Below are 14,349 nucleotides of genomic sequence, written 5' to 3'. Positions count from 1 at the left end.
TATGAACATTTTGTGAGGATGGCATTGCATTTTACAGATAAGAATAGAAAATGTGAGGGCATATGTGTTGGCTGGCTTGCTTGAGCTCATCTGAGACACTTCCATAGCTGGCAGCAACCAGATGTGGTGCATTTGAAGATGGACGAGAGCAGATAAAAGCAGCCTTTAAAAAACAACAACAAAACACCGTCACATAACTTGATTCAATTAATTATAATAGGATAGAATCTTTCCTTCTTCATCCCAACATGTTACTTATGCAGGTAAACATGTGTTATTTACATTTTTTCCCCACTCTGGCTATAATTCCCTGAACGGTAACTAAGATCTAAGATCAGGATTGTGGTAATGGAAAATGACAGTAATCCGCCATCATCCTGATATAAATTTACTCTATCCTTAATGAGGCAGTGACACAGAGCCTGTTAAAGGAATTATTAGCTTCGCTTGAGTGGAAAAGATAAGCACCTCACTTCCTGCAGACGTGACTGGGGAGATACTGAGCAGATGTCTAGTGTAGTGTATTGTTTCATAAGCAAGTGATCAAAAAAAATAAAATAAATAAATAAATAAATAGATAGATAACAAGAACAGTGAATTTAGGATGCCAAACGGGGCAAGCTTTATTCAACACAGCAATAAAGAAGAAGAAAAAACAAAACAAAAAAACAAAAAACAAAAAAAACAGTCAACTTTTGAAAAAAGATTTCAAACAAATGTACATGTCAATCAACAAACAAACAAAAAAAAGAAAAAAAAAAGAAGCAAAATAGCTACCAAATAAATAAATCACATCAGCAACAATACTTCCATCAGACACCCTCGAAGATGCTGTACAATGACTATAAAACAAGAGACGGTATGTACAATCGTACAACTTTAATAGGACATGCTTAGGAGTTTGACTGCACCATTTTTACCACACACTGACTACAACACAAAGGCTGCATATTAACTGACATGGTCATTGAGCCGCCCATGTAAACCATCATCAGAAGGCCTGGCAGAGAAAAACCCAGAGAAAAATATCAAGATTTTTTAATTTTTATTTGTTTTTATTATTATTTTTTTTAAACAAGCTACGCAGTAAATGCTTAAACGATGCAGTAATAATGGATGTGGGGATGTCTGCTTGTGAGCTAACCCTATCTGTCCACACAACCAACCCAAGAGCCAGTCTCTGTGTTTCTGAGCTGAATTGTTGCTAGGCAATGCTGAGGAATTTTGTGTGTGACCATGAACTGGAAGCCTTTGTGCAAATCACCACTTTAAGTTCCTCCAACTACCAGGGGCAGTCCACAGCTCCGTACAGACAGAGCAGCCATTTCAGAAAAATCTCAAAAACAGCACAGAGACTCACATCATGCCATTAAATACATAAAAACATACACACACGCACACGCGCGCACACAAAGAATGGAAAAATAGCTTTCTTTGGACAGGGCCAGCCTGTGCAGTTTGATTACTTGTTCTCCTTAGTCCCACATTATCCCCCCCTCCACCCACACTAGCCCTTGATGAATAATTGCTAGACTTTAATGTATAGTTCAAATTTGAAAAAAAAAAACAATAAACAATTCACTTGAGGCATACTGCCTCAGTGGTTTTATTATGATTATGTTGAGCTGACAGCAACAACTCAAATAGCATGTTGTTCCTTCTTGTTTGGAATACTCTGATCTAGTTCATAGCGCAAACGCCGTCCTTGGTTTTCTATATACCGATCACCACTTACACAGGGGGAAGGAGGGGCTATATCAGCAGCCTTTTGTACAGCGGAGATTGAAACAATCTCTAACATGTCGATCCATGGAGCACTTATAGCATGACAGTAATCACAAAGCTGCGTTGTTATTGCCACGCAGGTTACTTTTGCATCACAAAGCACTTAAATCGTTATTGCTTTATGGTTAGAAGCATGGAGATCGATGCTGCACACACACATAACCATGAAGCCTAAGATTTAAGCTCAGAAAAGCGTCTGATTTTTCCCTTTGTTTTTGTTTTTTTTTGCAATGTAACCTACAGTAAGTGCTGCTTATTGGATGTGAACAGATTTTACAAGTGTGTGCAAAACAAAAATCAGTCCTTTTGGAAGAATTGAATCAAGTTGAGGGTGCTACATTGCATTGATGCAAATGTGAGGAGTCCACAGGCATATTACAGTAATTACAGTATTCAAAAATCTCATTGACTTCTGGGAACTCAATATGAAAGGCATTTTTTTCAAAACTGCATACCATTTGAGAATTGTTGAAAAACTGTCAACAATGCAATGCTACAGATTTTTTACTGAAGAGTGTCTGAAAATACAAACCATTTCAGGTCAGTCTGACTTCCATGTAGGCGTGATCTTATTCTTTTTAGATTTGCCTCCTAACACCTTAACTCGTATCGATAACCAGCCACGGTTCAATAATCAACAGGCTAAGCAAAGCTAAGCTCAACATTGAACCGACTGTGGTTAAGCTCCTGGTCACCACAAGAGCAATTAAATGTGTCTATCCCACCAGACTCCAGCAGTGATAAAAGACACCCTGGAAGTCCAGCTAAACCTCTGCTTATATTTTGTGTCCGTTCCGCATTTCTGCAGTCGTTTTGTGTACACGGAGCCTCTTCAGCATCTTCCAGTTATTCCACTGAAAGCTTGCAGAGCAACACTATCCAGAGCTACACAGCCATGCATCAAGAATCCGTGCAGGCTGGCATAGCCTAGACTGCTGTAAGCACAGCAGCCTGTGCTCACTGCTCTCATCCCTGCTGTCATCACTGCTGAGACAATAAGAACATCTCTCTATGTAATAGCTCTCACGGTTTGTCCCATTGCTCCCTGTACATCTATTCTATGTACTTCCAGTAAATGGGGAAACCAGTGACACACTATTTCACACCCCACACACCTTACTAAGAGGGATGTACAGGATTTTTGCTATTTCCTGATGGTTTCATGCTAGATTTATTTTTTGAGTTAAAGAAAAAAAAAAATATCCACTGAATTTTTCGAGAGGCATTTACATCACAAGATTAAACGTCACACGTTGCACATTTCCATTTCGGACAAAATCAACATGTGCCTATAGATAATAAAATTAGACAGATGTAACACCATTGTAGTTGCATACTGTTCACAGGTGAAAATAAAATGGTAGCTTGGTGATCAAACCTCGACTGATATTGTTTGTTCGAAAGCAAAAAACAAACTAACAAACAAACAAAAAATAAACAGTGGAAAAGGATGGAGGTGCACTAAAAGGTTCAGGAGCAAGTGGACAGCGAAGTGTCCACCTCTTCTGAGTGGTGTTTGGTTTCTTGGGGGGGTGAGGGAAGGATTCAGCAGGTAACCCTGATAAAACCATCGTGCCCACCCCCCCTTCCCCGAGACCAAAGACGCAGGGGATGTGGGTTTAATGTGAGGACTGTAACCCAAGAGGTCTCCACTCACATTACCGAGCAGCTCTTGGCCTTCTCCTTCTTGAAGGTGGTGGAGATCAAATCTGACTTGCTGGGCAGGTGAAGAAGTCTTTTGGAGAGGCGTCGGGTGGGGCTGGGCTTCGGGAGAGGCTGCAGCTTGTTGATGCAGGCCATCGCAGCGGTGCGGAATACGCTGTGAATGCTCTTCTCCGAGGTGAACGCCGAGCACTCGAGATAAGCCTCTGCACCCAGCTGCTTAGCCATAGCAGAACCCTGCAATAAATGAAGCAATAACCGATACTGTTCATGATATTCTTCCATGGTGCCGTTTAATTTTTTCCTGTGATATAGTGTGGAGACAAGTCCTTTGGGACGGGGTGTTACAGGAAAGGCATATGTGTAAAAATCTGCACACACACACACGGATCTTCGTTTGTTTCTTTTGTCTCACCTGTTCATAGGTGATTGGAGTCTGCTTCTGATTGGACAGCTCCATCAGTGTGCAGACATCTGTGCGAAGGTCGGTCTTACAGCCGATGAGTAAAATACGTGTGCTTGGACAGAAGTCCAGAATTTCAGTTTTCCACTGTGGACCCAAAAAGGTGATCAGTTGGTGTATGGTGACAAATAGTCTGTTAATACACTTTGGAGTCACAGTAGGCTACAAGAGAGAATAGGACTTTGAAGTAAAGTGACCTTAAGTCATTACCTTCTTCAGACTGCTGTCCACAGTATCTGGGCGGCTGATGTCAAAACACAGCAAAACTGCATCTGAGTCACTGTAGCACAAGGGCCTCACATTGTCATAGTACGGAGAACCTTACAGGAGAGAGAGGAGAGCAATGTTATAACAAACTATGAAAATGTAGACAAAAGTAGTTTTGCATTCCATAAAACATTTCCTAGAACTTTTGGATGCTCAGAAATATTTTTAATCATGTTTTTTTAAGAGGAAACTTCCAGTTTTGCTGCTGTTTAACCAAGTCTAGTCTTCTTTAATATGCCAGGTCAATTAATAGTAACTTCATATTGCTGGTTTGTGTGACAAAAGAGAACTCCTGCATAGCCATAGTTAGGTGTGAATGAACACATTTGCTGTTCAGGTTATTTAACATCTGATGGTACAGAAAACTGTAAAAGTATGTTTCTTAGATTTACACTTTACATATTACTTGTTAATGCGATTTGCACTAATATCTCTCTCTCTTCTTTAATGTAACCTCATGTTTATTTAATTTTCATTGTTTTATTAAAAATGACTGTTATACAAAATTTATACATACATAACAGTATATGCATCTGTTGTTAATTGTAGGCTGTGCCATTTTTATTCTTTATCCTGCTGCTGTAACACAATAATTTCCCTTGTGGGATCAATTAAGTATCCATCTTAAATGTGCAATGCTTCAAGCTACATTTGTAATATAAAGTGTGTATACATGCAAGTTTAGAGCAATTTGTTTTTTCATTTTTAATTTAGGCCAGATCCAAGAGCTGTGAGAACAGGAAGTTGGTAAAAAAAGAAAAGAAAAAAAAAAGAAGATTGAGCAGGAGACGAAGAGCAAGAGAAATCATCTGCTTAAGTTAGGTGTGCGCGGCATCACTTCTTCCCACTGAGCTCCGCTTTGCTGTTGGTAAAACTGCTACTTTTGCTGCTCCTATATTCTTGGCTGGCATTTTAGAAGTGAAGATGACAATCGAGCACTAAATCCTCATTGATCTTCTCTTGCAGTAGATTACGCAAGTGGAACGGCAGGGCTCGGGGCAGGCAGACGCTCCCACTCATGCTCAGAATCCTTAAGTAAGCCACCCACCCCCCCAAAAATCCTCTGCTCGGCAAGCAATACCTCCAGTCCCTCTGTTACCACAGCAACAGCCTTGGAATCCACCATCTACATCAGGCATTCCTCCTGGCTCTCTGTAAAGGCTCGCCTTAACTGCCACTCAATCATTTTACACCACTAGCGGCCCACCCACCTACTGCTGGGGACATTCCTCTTCTCTGCGACAGAGTTTGGGACCACAGACATACGCCCATCACACAAAATGATTCACATGCGCCGGAACCACAAGCGCTAACACAGACGCACACTTTTTAAATTCAGATGCATGCAGAGGTGAATCCGGTCCCTTATCAGATGAAACAGAAGAGGGGCTGCTCAATGGGATTAACATGTTTACTTTAGTCCGTGTGAATCCCAAAAGGGATTCAGCGTTCCTTTTATAGCTACAGATAACACAAGCAGTCTGTGTAATAACTCATTGCACAACCGTCCTAATTGATTTACGGTGCAGAAACAATGCAGCAGAAGAAAACATAAAAAAAAAAGCACATGAAAACACGGATGCGTGCATGTATGTGTACACAAAAACGGATATGTGCTTATGAATACTTAATGATTTTCCACATTATCAAAGGGTAAAACTGAATTTGCCAGCTGCTGGGTGCCGTGAGTGGAATAATGACAAGCTGTGATGAAATTCCTCAGGACTCAATGTCCTGAGGAAAGTAAACACTGTTGCAAAAGAACAAAGGAACATGCTTGCGTTACAGCTCCATTTCCATGCCTTTAGAAATAAAAATGACTTTTTTCTATTCTTGAGTTAAAAAAAAAAAAAAAGAGACAATTTGATTAAATTATTTACAGATGTCACATATAAGAAAACACCATCGCTTTTACACCACATACACCTAATTGTAGCAGAAAAGCCACAAACACAACTTTGTGTTTGAAGAATTTGAGACATATGTCATGTCACACATGTTAAAAATCACACATGTTAAAATCAGAAGGATTAGAGACACTAATATTACGAGTTTCGGTGCCACGCCATATACGTGAGGTATATAATGGGAAAGTCAGAGGTCGGGTGCTCCAGAAATCGTTTCAATCTCCTGTGAGGGGTTATCACAGAGCCAGCAAACAAGATGTGATTCTGCATTAAATGGCCACTGATCTAAATGCAACAATCAATGGAAGGCTACACCAGAGGTCTGAGAGCCGATGCTTTTAAAGCTGACAAATCAATTAGCCTGCCAAGATGGAAGGGGGGATGCAAAGGACATCTAAACCTCCCCCACCTTTCTTTCTTTGTTTTTGGTTACTATTGTCCTCACATATAAATAAAACTTCTATTTGTTGTGTTGGACAAACAATGCACAAATCAGTAAACATACTGTACTTACAGCAACATACAGCACCTCAATATTAGTATTCAAACCCCCCGTAACATGTTACTTGGCATAGGCGCAGCTTCGGCAGCACCTTCCTTACACACCAGGGCCTAGTTTCTAATCTTGGAAGAAATAGCTGTTACTATTGTGGCAAGAAAAAGCCACAGGAAAAAGAAGAGCGGGAGCCAAAGTATACCCTACTGAGCCATATCACAAAGAGACCTCCTCTGCCATTAATCCCTCACCCCCTGCAGTGTAATATCACAGGTTACTGCTATCTGTCTCTTTCACTCTCTTCCCTTCCTTTCTCCATTGCAGCAAACCACACAATGGTTTGGGTGCTCATGCAGCGCCTATAAGCATGGCCCAAATTATGGCTTTCCTCCTTGCATGCCTCTATACAACAGATGGAGAGTTTCTGAGGCATAAAACATGGAGAGTGAGGCAGAAAAGAAAAAGGAGTATAACCAAATTCTTGTGGCTGAGCTGAACTTCATCCGTCTTGATGGTGCGGTGCCCAGATCTGAGTGTTTGAGGTGAGGATTGGGCCTAAGTGGATGTAGGCTTCACAGGGCTGAAGACGGAGGCCCTTGTGTTGAAGGCTACAGGTGGGGGAGGGGAGGATCGGCTTTGTGTTTGCCCGAGCGAGAGTATGACTGTGTGTCTGTGGATGTGTGCTAAAATCGAGTGAGTGACATAGCCTGTTTTCATCATTAGCACTCCTCCTCTCACTACGAAAATGCGGAGGTCAGACAGATTAATGATCCAGTGATGGGATGACTCACAGATATGGGGACGAGAGGAGCCCTGCGCCTCCACCCACACTCAGCCGACTGGGAGCTGTGGTGCTGCCGCAGGACTACGGACTTCACAGCACGCTCCAAAAAACATATTATATTGCATCAAGCAGTTGTTCCCTGGATTCACATAAGCCAGTCAGAATTAGTGCTGAAGCCCCCTGCAGGGTGAAGGAGGTGCTTTTTTCCTAAGCGTTATATGATCTGCTAACAAGCTTTACTTTGACATCATCATAGTTGATGACACTGGATTAAGAAAATTAAGTCCAACATCAAAGAGTTTGATTTAAAAATCCTGAAATGTTGATTTGGATAAAATAAGGCAGGAAACATTTGAGAATATGGCTGGTTTTTCTCAGCTAGTGTAAACTGATTGTTGGACAACAGTCCATGAAACATTTAGCAAAGCTAAACACTACTAAAAAAAAAAAAAAAAAAAAAAAAAAAAAAAAAATAGATCACTGATGAATCAATGATGGAAAAAGATGGAGGAATTAAACTGTACCTGCTTACAATTCTAAAAAGCACCTAAGTTTTACAAACTGGGTGCCTATTAGAGAAATCACATGACATATGGTCATCAACATGACAATTAAATATTAAAAATGCCCCTTTTACAATCCAGCAGAGTGTTTCATCAGCTTAAATGGACATTGGATTCATTCCAAGTCAGTCTTATGTATACATCATACAATAAGTGATTATATAGACACACACACACACACACACAGTACGATCTTGAACTTCAAGGCTTCGTCAGCAACATCATTAAACCTGAAATAAATTACACACCAACATCTTAATGGGATTTATTTTCACTATCTGTGCGCTACACCAGACAGAGCTCAGCTTCCCTTCTTTCCCCTTTTCCCCAGCATTCCTGATCAGATAAGCCTGGTTAAAACTGGTGGATTGATTTTAGACTGTAAATCCATATTGGAGCTGAGAGAAGGAGCCGCCTGCCATGTGGAGCCAGTGATGAGGTCAGTGCAATCAATGAAGGGGAGCTGGGATAATGAGGAGACCGTCTCGGTGTGGTGTGGGCCAGGGTGGCACAAACTCCACGCAATTAGAGCAAATTACAGCACAGGAGAGGAAACTGTGCGGTGTGGCTAACAAATACCCCTTTCTGCCTGTCACCCATCACCACGAGCCTGACAGCAGATACCTGTGATAAAAGAGTCATCTATAAAAGATGAGGGGGAAGGGGACCACATGCGGTCTCCTCTGAGAGTGTGAGGGGCAGGTCTTTTAAATCAAATCTATTGTGAATAAAAATAGATTTTATTTTTTTTGGCCCATTTTCAAATAGTCTGCTATGCACGTGCATATTGTACTCTTTTGTACTTGGTATTGAATTGTGCCATAGGTGTTTGGTAAAGGGCAGGGAGTGGCAATCTATGCAGATTAGCCAGAAAGTAGCAAAGAGGGAGCAACAAAGGGAACGCTCAAGTGAAAGAAAGAAAGAGCCACAAACTCACTGGGTCAGTCAGAAGAGGTTGCCCAGCAGTCCCATTCACAGTCTTAATCCCTTGCATCATGCTGTTTGAGTGGCTGACCTGGAGCAGCATATGGAGGGGGAATGCAGGTCACTAGAGTTTTTTGAGCTCCCTCCTATCTGTCTGCTCCAGAAAAACTGTCCTGCTCAACAGAATGTAGCTCTGTGTGCCCATCATCCCTGGGCACCAGGCCCACTCCTGCTGGCCAGACCAAAGGTCCAAAGTCTGGGATTAAAAAACAGGATTTGGTCTGGGGACGGAATTACACTCACTTTTCTCCTCATTTTGCCGCTTTGTGATAATGGGAGGGGGAAAAAATATGAGAGCACAGTAAATACTGCATCATCTCATACAAATGGGTCTGTTATATAAAGGATCTGTTGTACACAGACACAGGTGTGCACAAAAATGAATAAATAATCACACTTGTACTGCCAGTGTGACCTAGTCAGGCTGCAGCACGAGTGTGGACGGAGAGGAATGTGGCCTGGCGAGAGAAACTATTGTGCAGCGAGCATGAAGGGAATCAAACAGGTGCTGCAGACCCGTGCTCGCAGTATTCAGGTCAACAGTCTGAACAGCAGATTTCCTGGGAGATCTACAATGACACATTGACCCTCTTTTTCACGCTTAGTGTAAATGAACATATGATGCACGGAGTCAGCATTAAAAACAAGCGAGGCGGAATAATCAGTCTTTTCTGCCCAGTTTTTCCACTGCAACACACTTGGCACAAAAATGCACTTGTAGATCTGCAGAGTCCTTTACATCCAGACACATCCAAAAAGGGGGACACTTCATATCGGAGGAAATTTAATTTGTAGTAAATGGGAGATTTGAAAGAGTATATAGTTCAACAAGTACACATCCCATGTACCTCTGCATCAACAGGGGGGAAATAGACTATAAAGCCCTTCCCTAAGTATTTACCAATGTTTAACAACACAATGTTTCCATTTTCGTCCTCCAAAATAAAAAAATGTCATGACGAAAATGAATAACTGGGAAAAAATACAGAGACTGGTGTTCCAGCAAAAACAAACACTCATTACATTCACGCGGCATTGCCAAATCCTCTTCAGTGCGGCAAGCAGGACTGCAGATCACACACCACATGCACACGGAAAAGGTGATCGGTTACCTGAAGTGTCCCACAGACTGAGCTCCACTCGCTGCTCTTCCAGTTCCAGACAGGCTGTGTAGTTTTCAAATACCGTGGGCACATAGGTCTGGGGAGCAATTAGCAACACGGTGCCGTTAGTGGGGAGTTGTCAGGCAGCTACAGGTAATGGAAGTTAACTAATCAGTGCTATACACAAAACACACGCACTGACCAATAAAACAATAAGACAAATCTATATCTCTTCTCAATTTGACAGAATTTCGGATCAATTAATCACTTTAATCGCTGCAGCTGCAGGAGATATTCAACGCAGGCCACTGTGAAAGGAAAGCACCAGCTAAGAATGCGCAGAGAACATAATTCCACTGACCACATGATGAAACAATAATGCTACCGATGATATAAAGGTCAGTAAATAGGAAATAAACTTAAAAGCAAGAAATTTTAGGAAATGCGCAAGCAATATGTCACTATCCGCAACAGACGCACTGTTTTCTCCGTGCCGTTTCCAAATCATTTGATGAAAACCCAACACCACGATTGTCAAGAGAACACAGGGCAGACTTTTCTGCTCATATATTTTACTTCAACACGAATCACATTTTTGCATACCTCTGGATAACAATCCTTCGCCAGGACTTGCAACATCGCCGTTTTTCCGCATTGAACGTCTCCCACAAGAACCAGTTTACATCTCACCACCAGCGGTTGTGTATTTCTCCTTTCCTTCATGATCCCAACAATGCTCCAGAGGATTTATTTAGCAGAAAAAGGGAAAGACAAAGAAACAGCAGAACAGCCCAGCAATTGTTGTCCCAGCTTGACTGAGAAACCCGGTGTCTCGCTCTCGAAGGATGCCCGCAGTTGATCTGATTGAATTTGCCACTGCGGCTCTTTATACAGGCAAGCAGCAGCCAATAGGAGCGCAACATTCCACAGGCTCCCTTTACTGCACTCGAGTTATTCTGTCTGGGAGGATGTGACAGCAGATATCTCGAAATACTTCCAAGATTATTGTGCAAGAAAGAAAGTGTAATAGATTTAGACGCATTTGTCCACGAGTAGGACTAAAAAATTGTAATCTCCCTGTGCAATCATCGGTTTACATAGTTTTATTTTTTAACATAGAAGATTAAAGAACAATGTAATCTGCAGCCACCCCCTGCAGACTGTTGTTTTGTCACCTGTGTGTCTTGTCACAAACTGACTTATTAAATTGACTCGACTGGCTGAATCGATAGCACCACTGGCTGAGAACAATGGGGCTCTCCCTGCTAATTCGTTTATTTTGATTTGCACTTCAGTCAAGTCACATTTATTTAGCAAACACGTCTCCTTCGGCTTTTTTTTTTTAAATGTATTTTTAAAAATTATTATTAAAAAAATCATCTCTCCCCCATTTGTGGGGCAAATTATGTATAATCTTTGACTGTCTGTTATTTAACACTATTATATTATATAGAAGTGTAATAGTACAAACATCATTTTGAAAGCACTGATTGATAGATGGGAATGGCGCAACGTTGGAATGATTGTTTACCGATCAAAGGTCTGACCTTTGTCTGTGTGGTTACTCAGTAATGTCATCATGTTGACATGCGGTGGGACGGTGTGAGGCCCCCCTGAGGTGACCATCTATCGGCTTCCCACAGGGTCAAGTCAGAGGCCTGGTCTCTCAAAGCCCTGGAAACACGCAAAAGCTGACTTTCACACCCTGGAGGTTATTACTGTATGGAAACAGCGCCTCGTTGTTAGGAAAGGGGAAATTAAAAGATAAAAGTCAATTAACTTCCCTCTTCTTTGTCTGGCGACCTCCTGGCTAATTTACTTACTGTTGCCAATCACAGCTCTTTCAGTTTTGACCCAGTGGGTCAAAGCAATTTGCCTTTGTTCACAAACAGCTCATATCATTCATCCGTCGAGCTGCCTTGTCTTTTACAGCCTAACGTGTCTCGCTGCCATCACACATAAGGTTGTTAATAAAGGATGTGACTGCAGGGGGAAATGTTCTATGATGCTGTTAGCCTTTCATTCCCACCGTTGATCACATCTGACCAGGTAGTACTCTCTATTTGGTTTGTGAGGTTTGCTCAAATAAATTGAAGTTTTAGTGTTTTTAGAGTTTGAAGGGTTAAAGAAAAATCTATCTAAAAATCTTGTATTGCTTAGATAACAGGAGAAGCTATGAAATCAGGCTAAAGGAAGGCAGGGGTGAGAATAACTGTGAGGGCAAGTAATAAACTTGTATTCCACGATAAAAATGTGTGTTTTCGACTAATCCAACAACACAGCAACTCCAGTAGAAACAATGTAAAACCTCTAAGCTTCATTACTTACAACTAGAGCAATATCAATATACATAATTATTGCATTTTAAATATTTAATTACAGGTCAGTTAAAAAATACTTCCCCACTGATCGGTAAAGTAAATAAGATACAGTGATGCAGAAAGTATGAAAAAGAAAAGTTGCAGGTTACGAACTCTCTCTAACCCTTCTAAACTAACTGCAGCATGACGTCTGTGTGATCACCACAGATGCCCTCTGATGGGACAGAGACAGGTGGCTGTGAATAATCATCAGGCATAAAGTGACACCTTCCAATATGGCTGGTACAGGGAGATGAGGAAGAGAGGTAGGAGGAGGCTGACTGCAGGAAGCATTGACACTTTAGGCTATCACACCTTGATGTATTGGGTGACAGTGTTGGTAGCTAAATCAACAGACTGAGAGTGGCGGCAGTCTACAAATAGCCCCAGAAAAACAAACAAAAGATGAGTCAAGATTCTGATTTTATTTATTTATTTTTCTGCCACAAAATCGTCACCAGATGGAGCTGTAACCCCGGAGGTCTGGCATAAATTTAACATGTGCTACATCAAATTAACACACTTTAAGCATCATTTTGCATTTTTTGAGTCTCTCTGTAAATAGGCATCGATTCGATCAAATATGGAAGTTATATAAATCTGTCAGTTCGTGAAATATGGTTTTATAGAGTACTGTACACAGCAGCTACTGCAGAGAGAGCTCCAGGTTTTCCTGCTTTGCTTTTTCATTTATTTTGAGTCCAGTCCTTTTACCTGGCTGTTTTTTTTTTCTTGTTTGTTTGTTAAGCCACCTAACAGTGATCTGTGCATCATTTGAATATAAAGATCGCCTAAATCAAGGGATTAACCAATCTTGTGTCTAAACATAACAAAATATTTAGAAAAGAACCGATTTGAAATTGTATTTTTAGTCACCTTGTTACTAGTAACCTGTACAAAATACATTGAAAAACAATCCATAGCAGATGAACACTAATTGAAAGTCATGTTCATGATAAATAAGAAAAAAATCCAGCAAGAACATGACACGGGGCCTGATGATCCATACACTGCTTAATGAAGCCTCATAACGAATGGTTGCAGTGGAAGGATGGCTGTCAAGAAGTTCATCTTAAGGAAGGCAATGAGAGAGAAAAGGCAAATTACACAAGAACAGAGCCCAAAATCAGCAGCAGGTCAAGGTTGTCAACATGCAAAGAGTGTGACTGGCAAAAGCCCAAACACACTGCCAGTTTACTAAATGCAAACCTGGAAAGAAAAACATCCAATAGAACATTTCCAGTCCAGTCTGGGCCTCCCCAGAGTCTGGACCTCAATACTGATGCAGTGTGGAATCATTATAGAAGAGAATGGACTCAAAGGCTGGAGGACTTTTCCCGAAGACGTCTTCAAGAAATGACAAGGAAACTTGCCTACAAGACCGATCGAGCTGTGTTAAAGAATAGATGTTAGATGTTAAAGATGTCCATACTAAACATTGACTTTCAGTCTCATTAGAATAAAAAAAATGTCTGTTTTTGCCTTATAGACTGTGTTTCCATGTATGTTTACACATGCACTGAGCCTATTTCCCAGTTTTTGCTAATAAAACAGAAAGAAATGAGGGGTGGCTCAAGACCTTTCCAGGGTACTGTAAGCCCTGGACCAATGGTAAAAGATGATCATGTTCCAAATAACATGTATATGAACAATGTTAGCAGATTTGTTTCTAACTCTAATCCCGTGTTAGCCTGCTGTGTTAACCCTGGTGAACTGTCCAGGGTGTAGGCTGCCTCTCGCCCAGCTAGCTGGGAAAGGCTCCAGCCTCCCTAGTGACGCTTAATTGAATAATACAATAATATATTGCTTACATAGGAAACACAGGTCATAATGAACGAAACAAGTGGCTTATTAGTACTTATATAAATTATGTTAGTAGATTGTTTTTCAGTGAATGATGCAAAAGTATGTGTGGGTTGATTATAGAGATCCGGAATATGTTGTTAAATTTGTTATGACCCCTCCCACCCCTTCT

General features: G+C 41.1%; 1 protein-coding gene across 1 annotated transcript; it reads right to left on the bottom strand.

Moving 5' to 3' along the window:
- Positions 1-598: 598 nt before the first annotated feature.
- rnd1b (Rho family GTPase 1b) lies at positions 599-10,885 on the bottom strand. Its single transcript, XM_082518792.1, has 5 exons — positions 10,618-10,885; positions 10,024-10,111; positions 4,121-4,230; positions 3,863-3,997; positions 599-3,684 (listed from the first exon to the last, which is right to left on the bottom strand). Exons 1-5 carry the CDS (start codon positions 10,735-10,737, stop codon positions 3,439-3,441), a joined length of 699 nt encoding a protein of 232 aa, XP_082374918.1. The 5' UTR covers positions 10,738-10,885; the 3' UTR covers positions 599-3,438.
- Between the last annotated feature and the right edge of the window lie 3,464 nt (positions 10,886-14,349).

The sequence above is a fragment of the Aulonocara stuartgranti genome (assembly GCF_965226115.1).
Source record: "Aulonocara stuartgranti genome assembly, chromosome: 20".
Taxonomy (NCBI): domain Eukaryota; kingdom Metazoa; phylum Chordata; class Actinopteri; order Cichliformes; family Cichlidae; genus Aulonocara; species Aulonocara stuartgranti.
The sequence above is the reverse complement of the archived record's forward strand: the minus strand, read 5'-3'. Positions and strand labels throughout refer to the sequence as shown.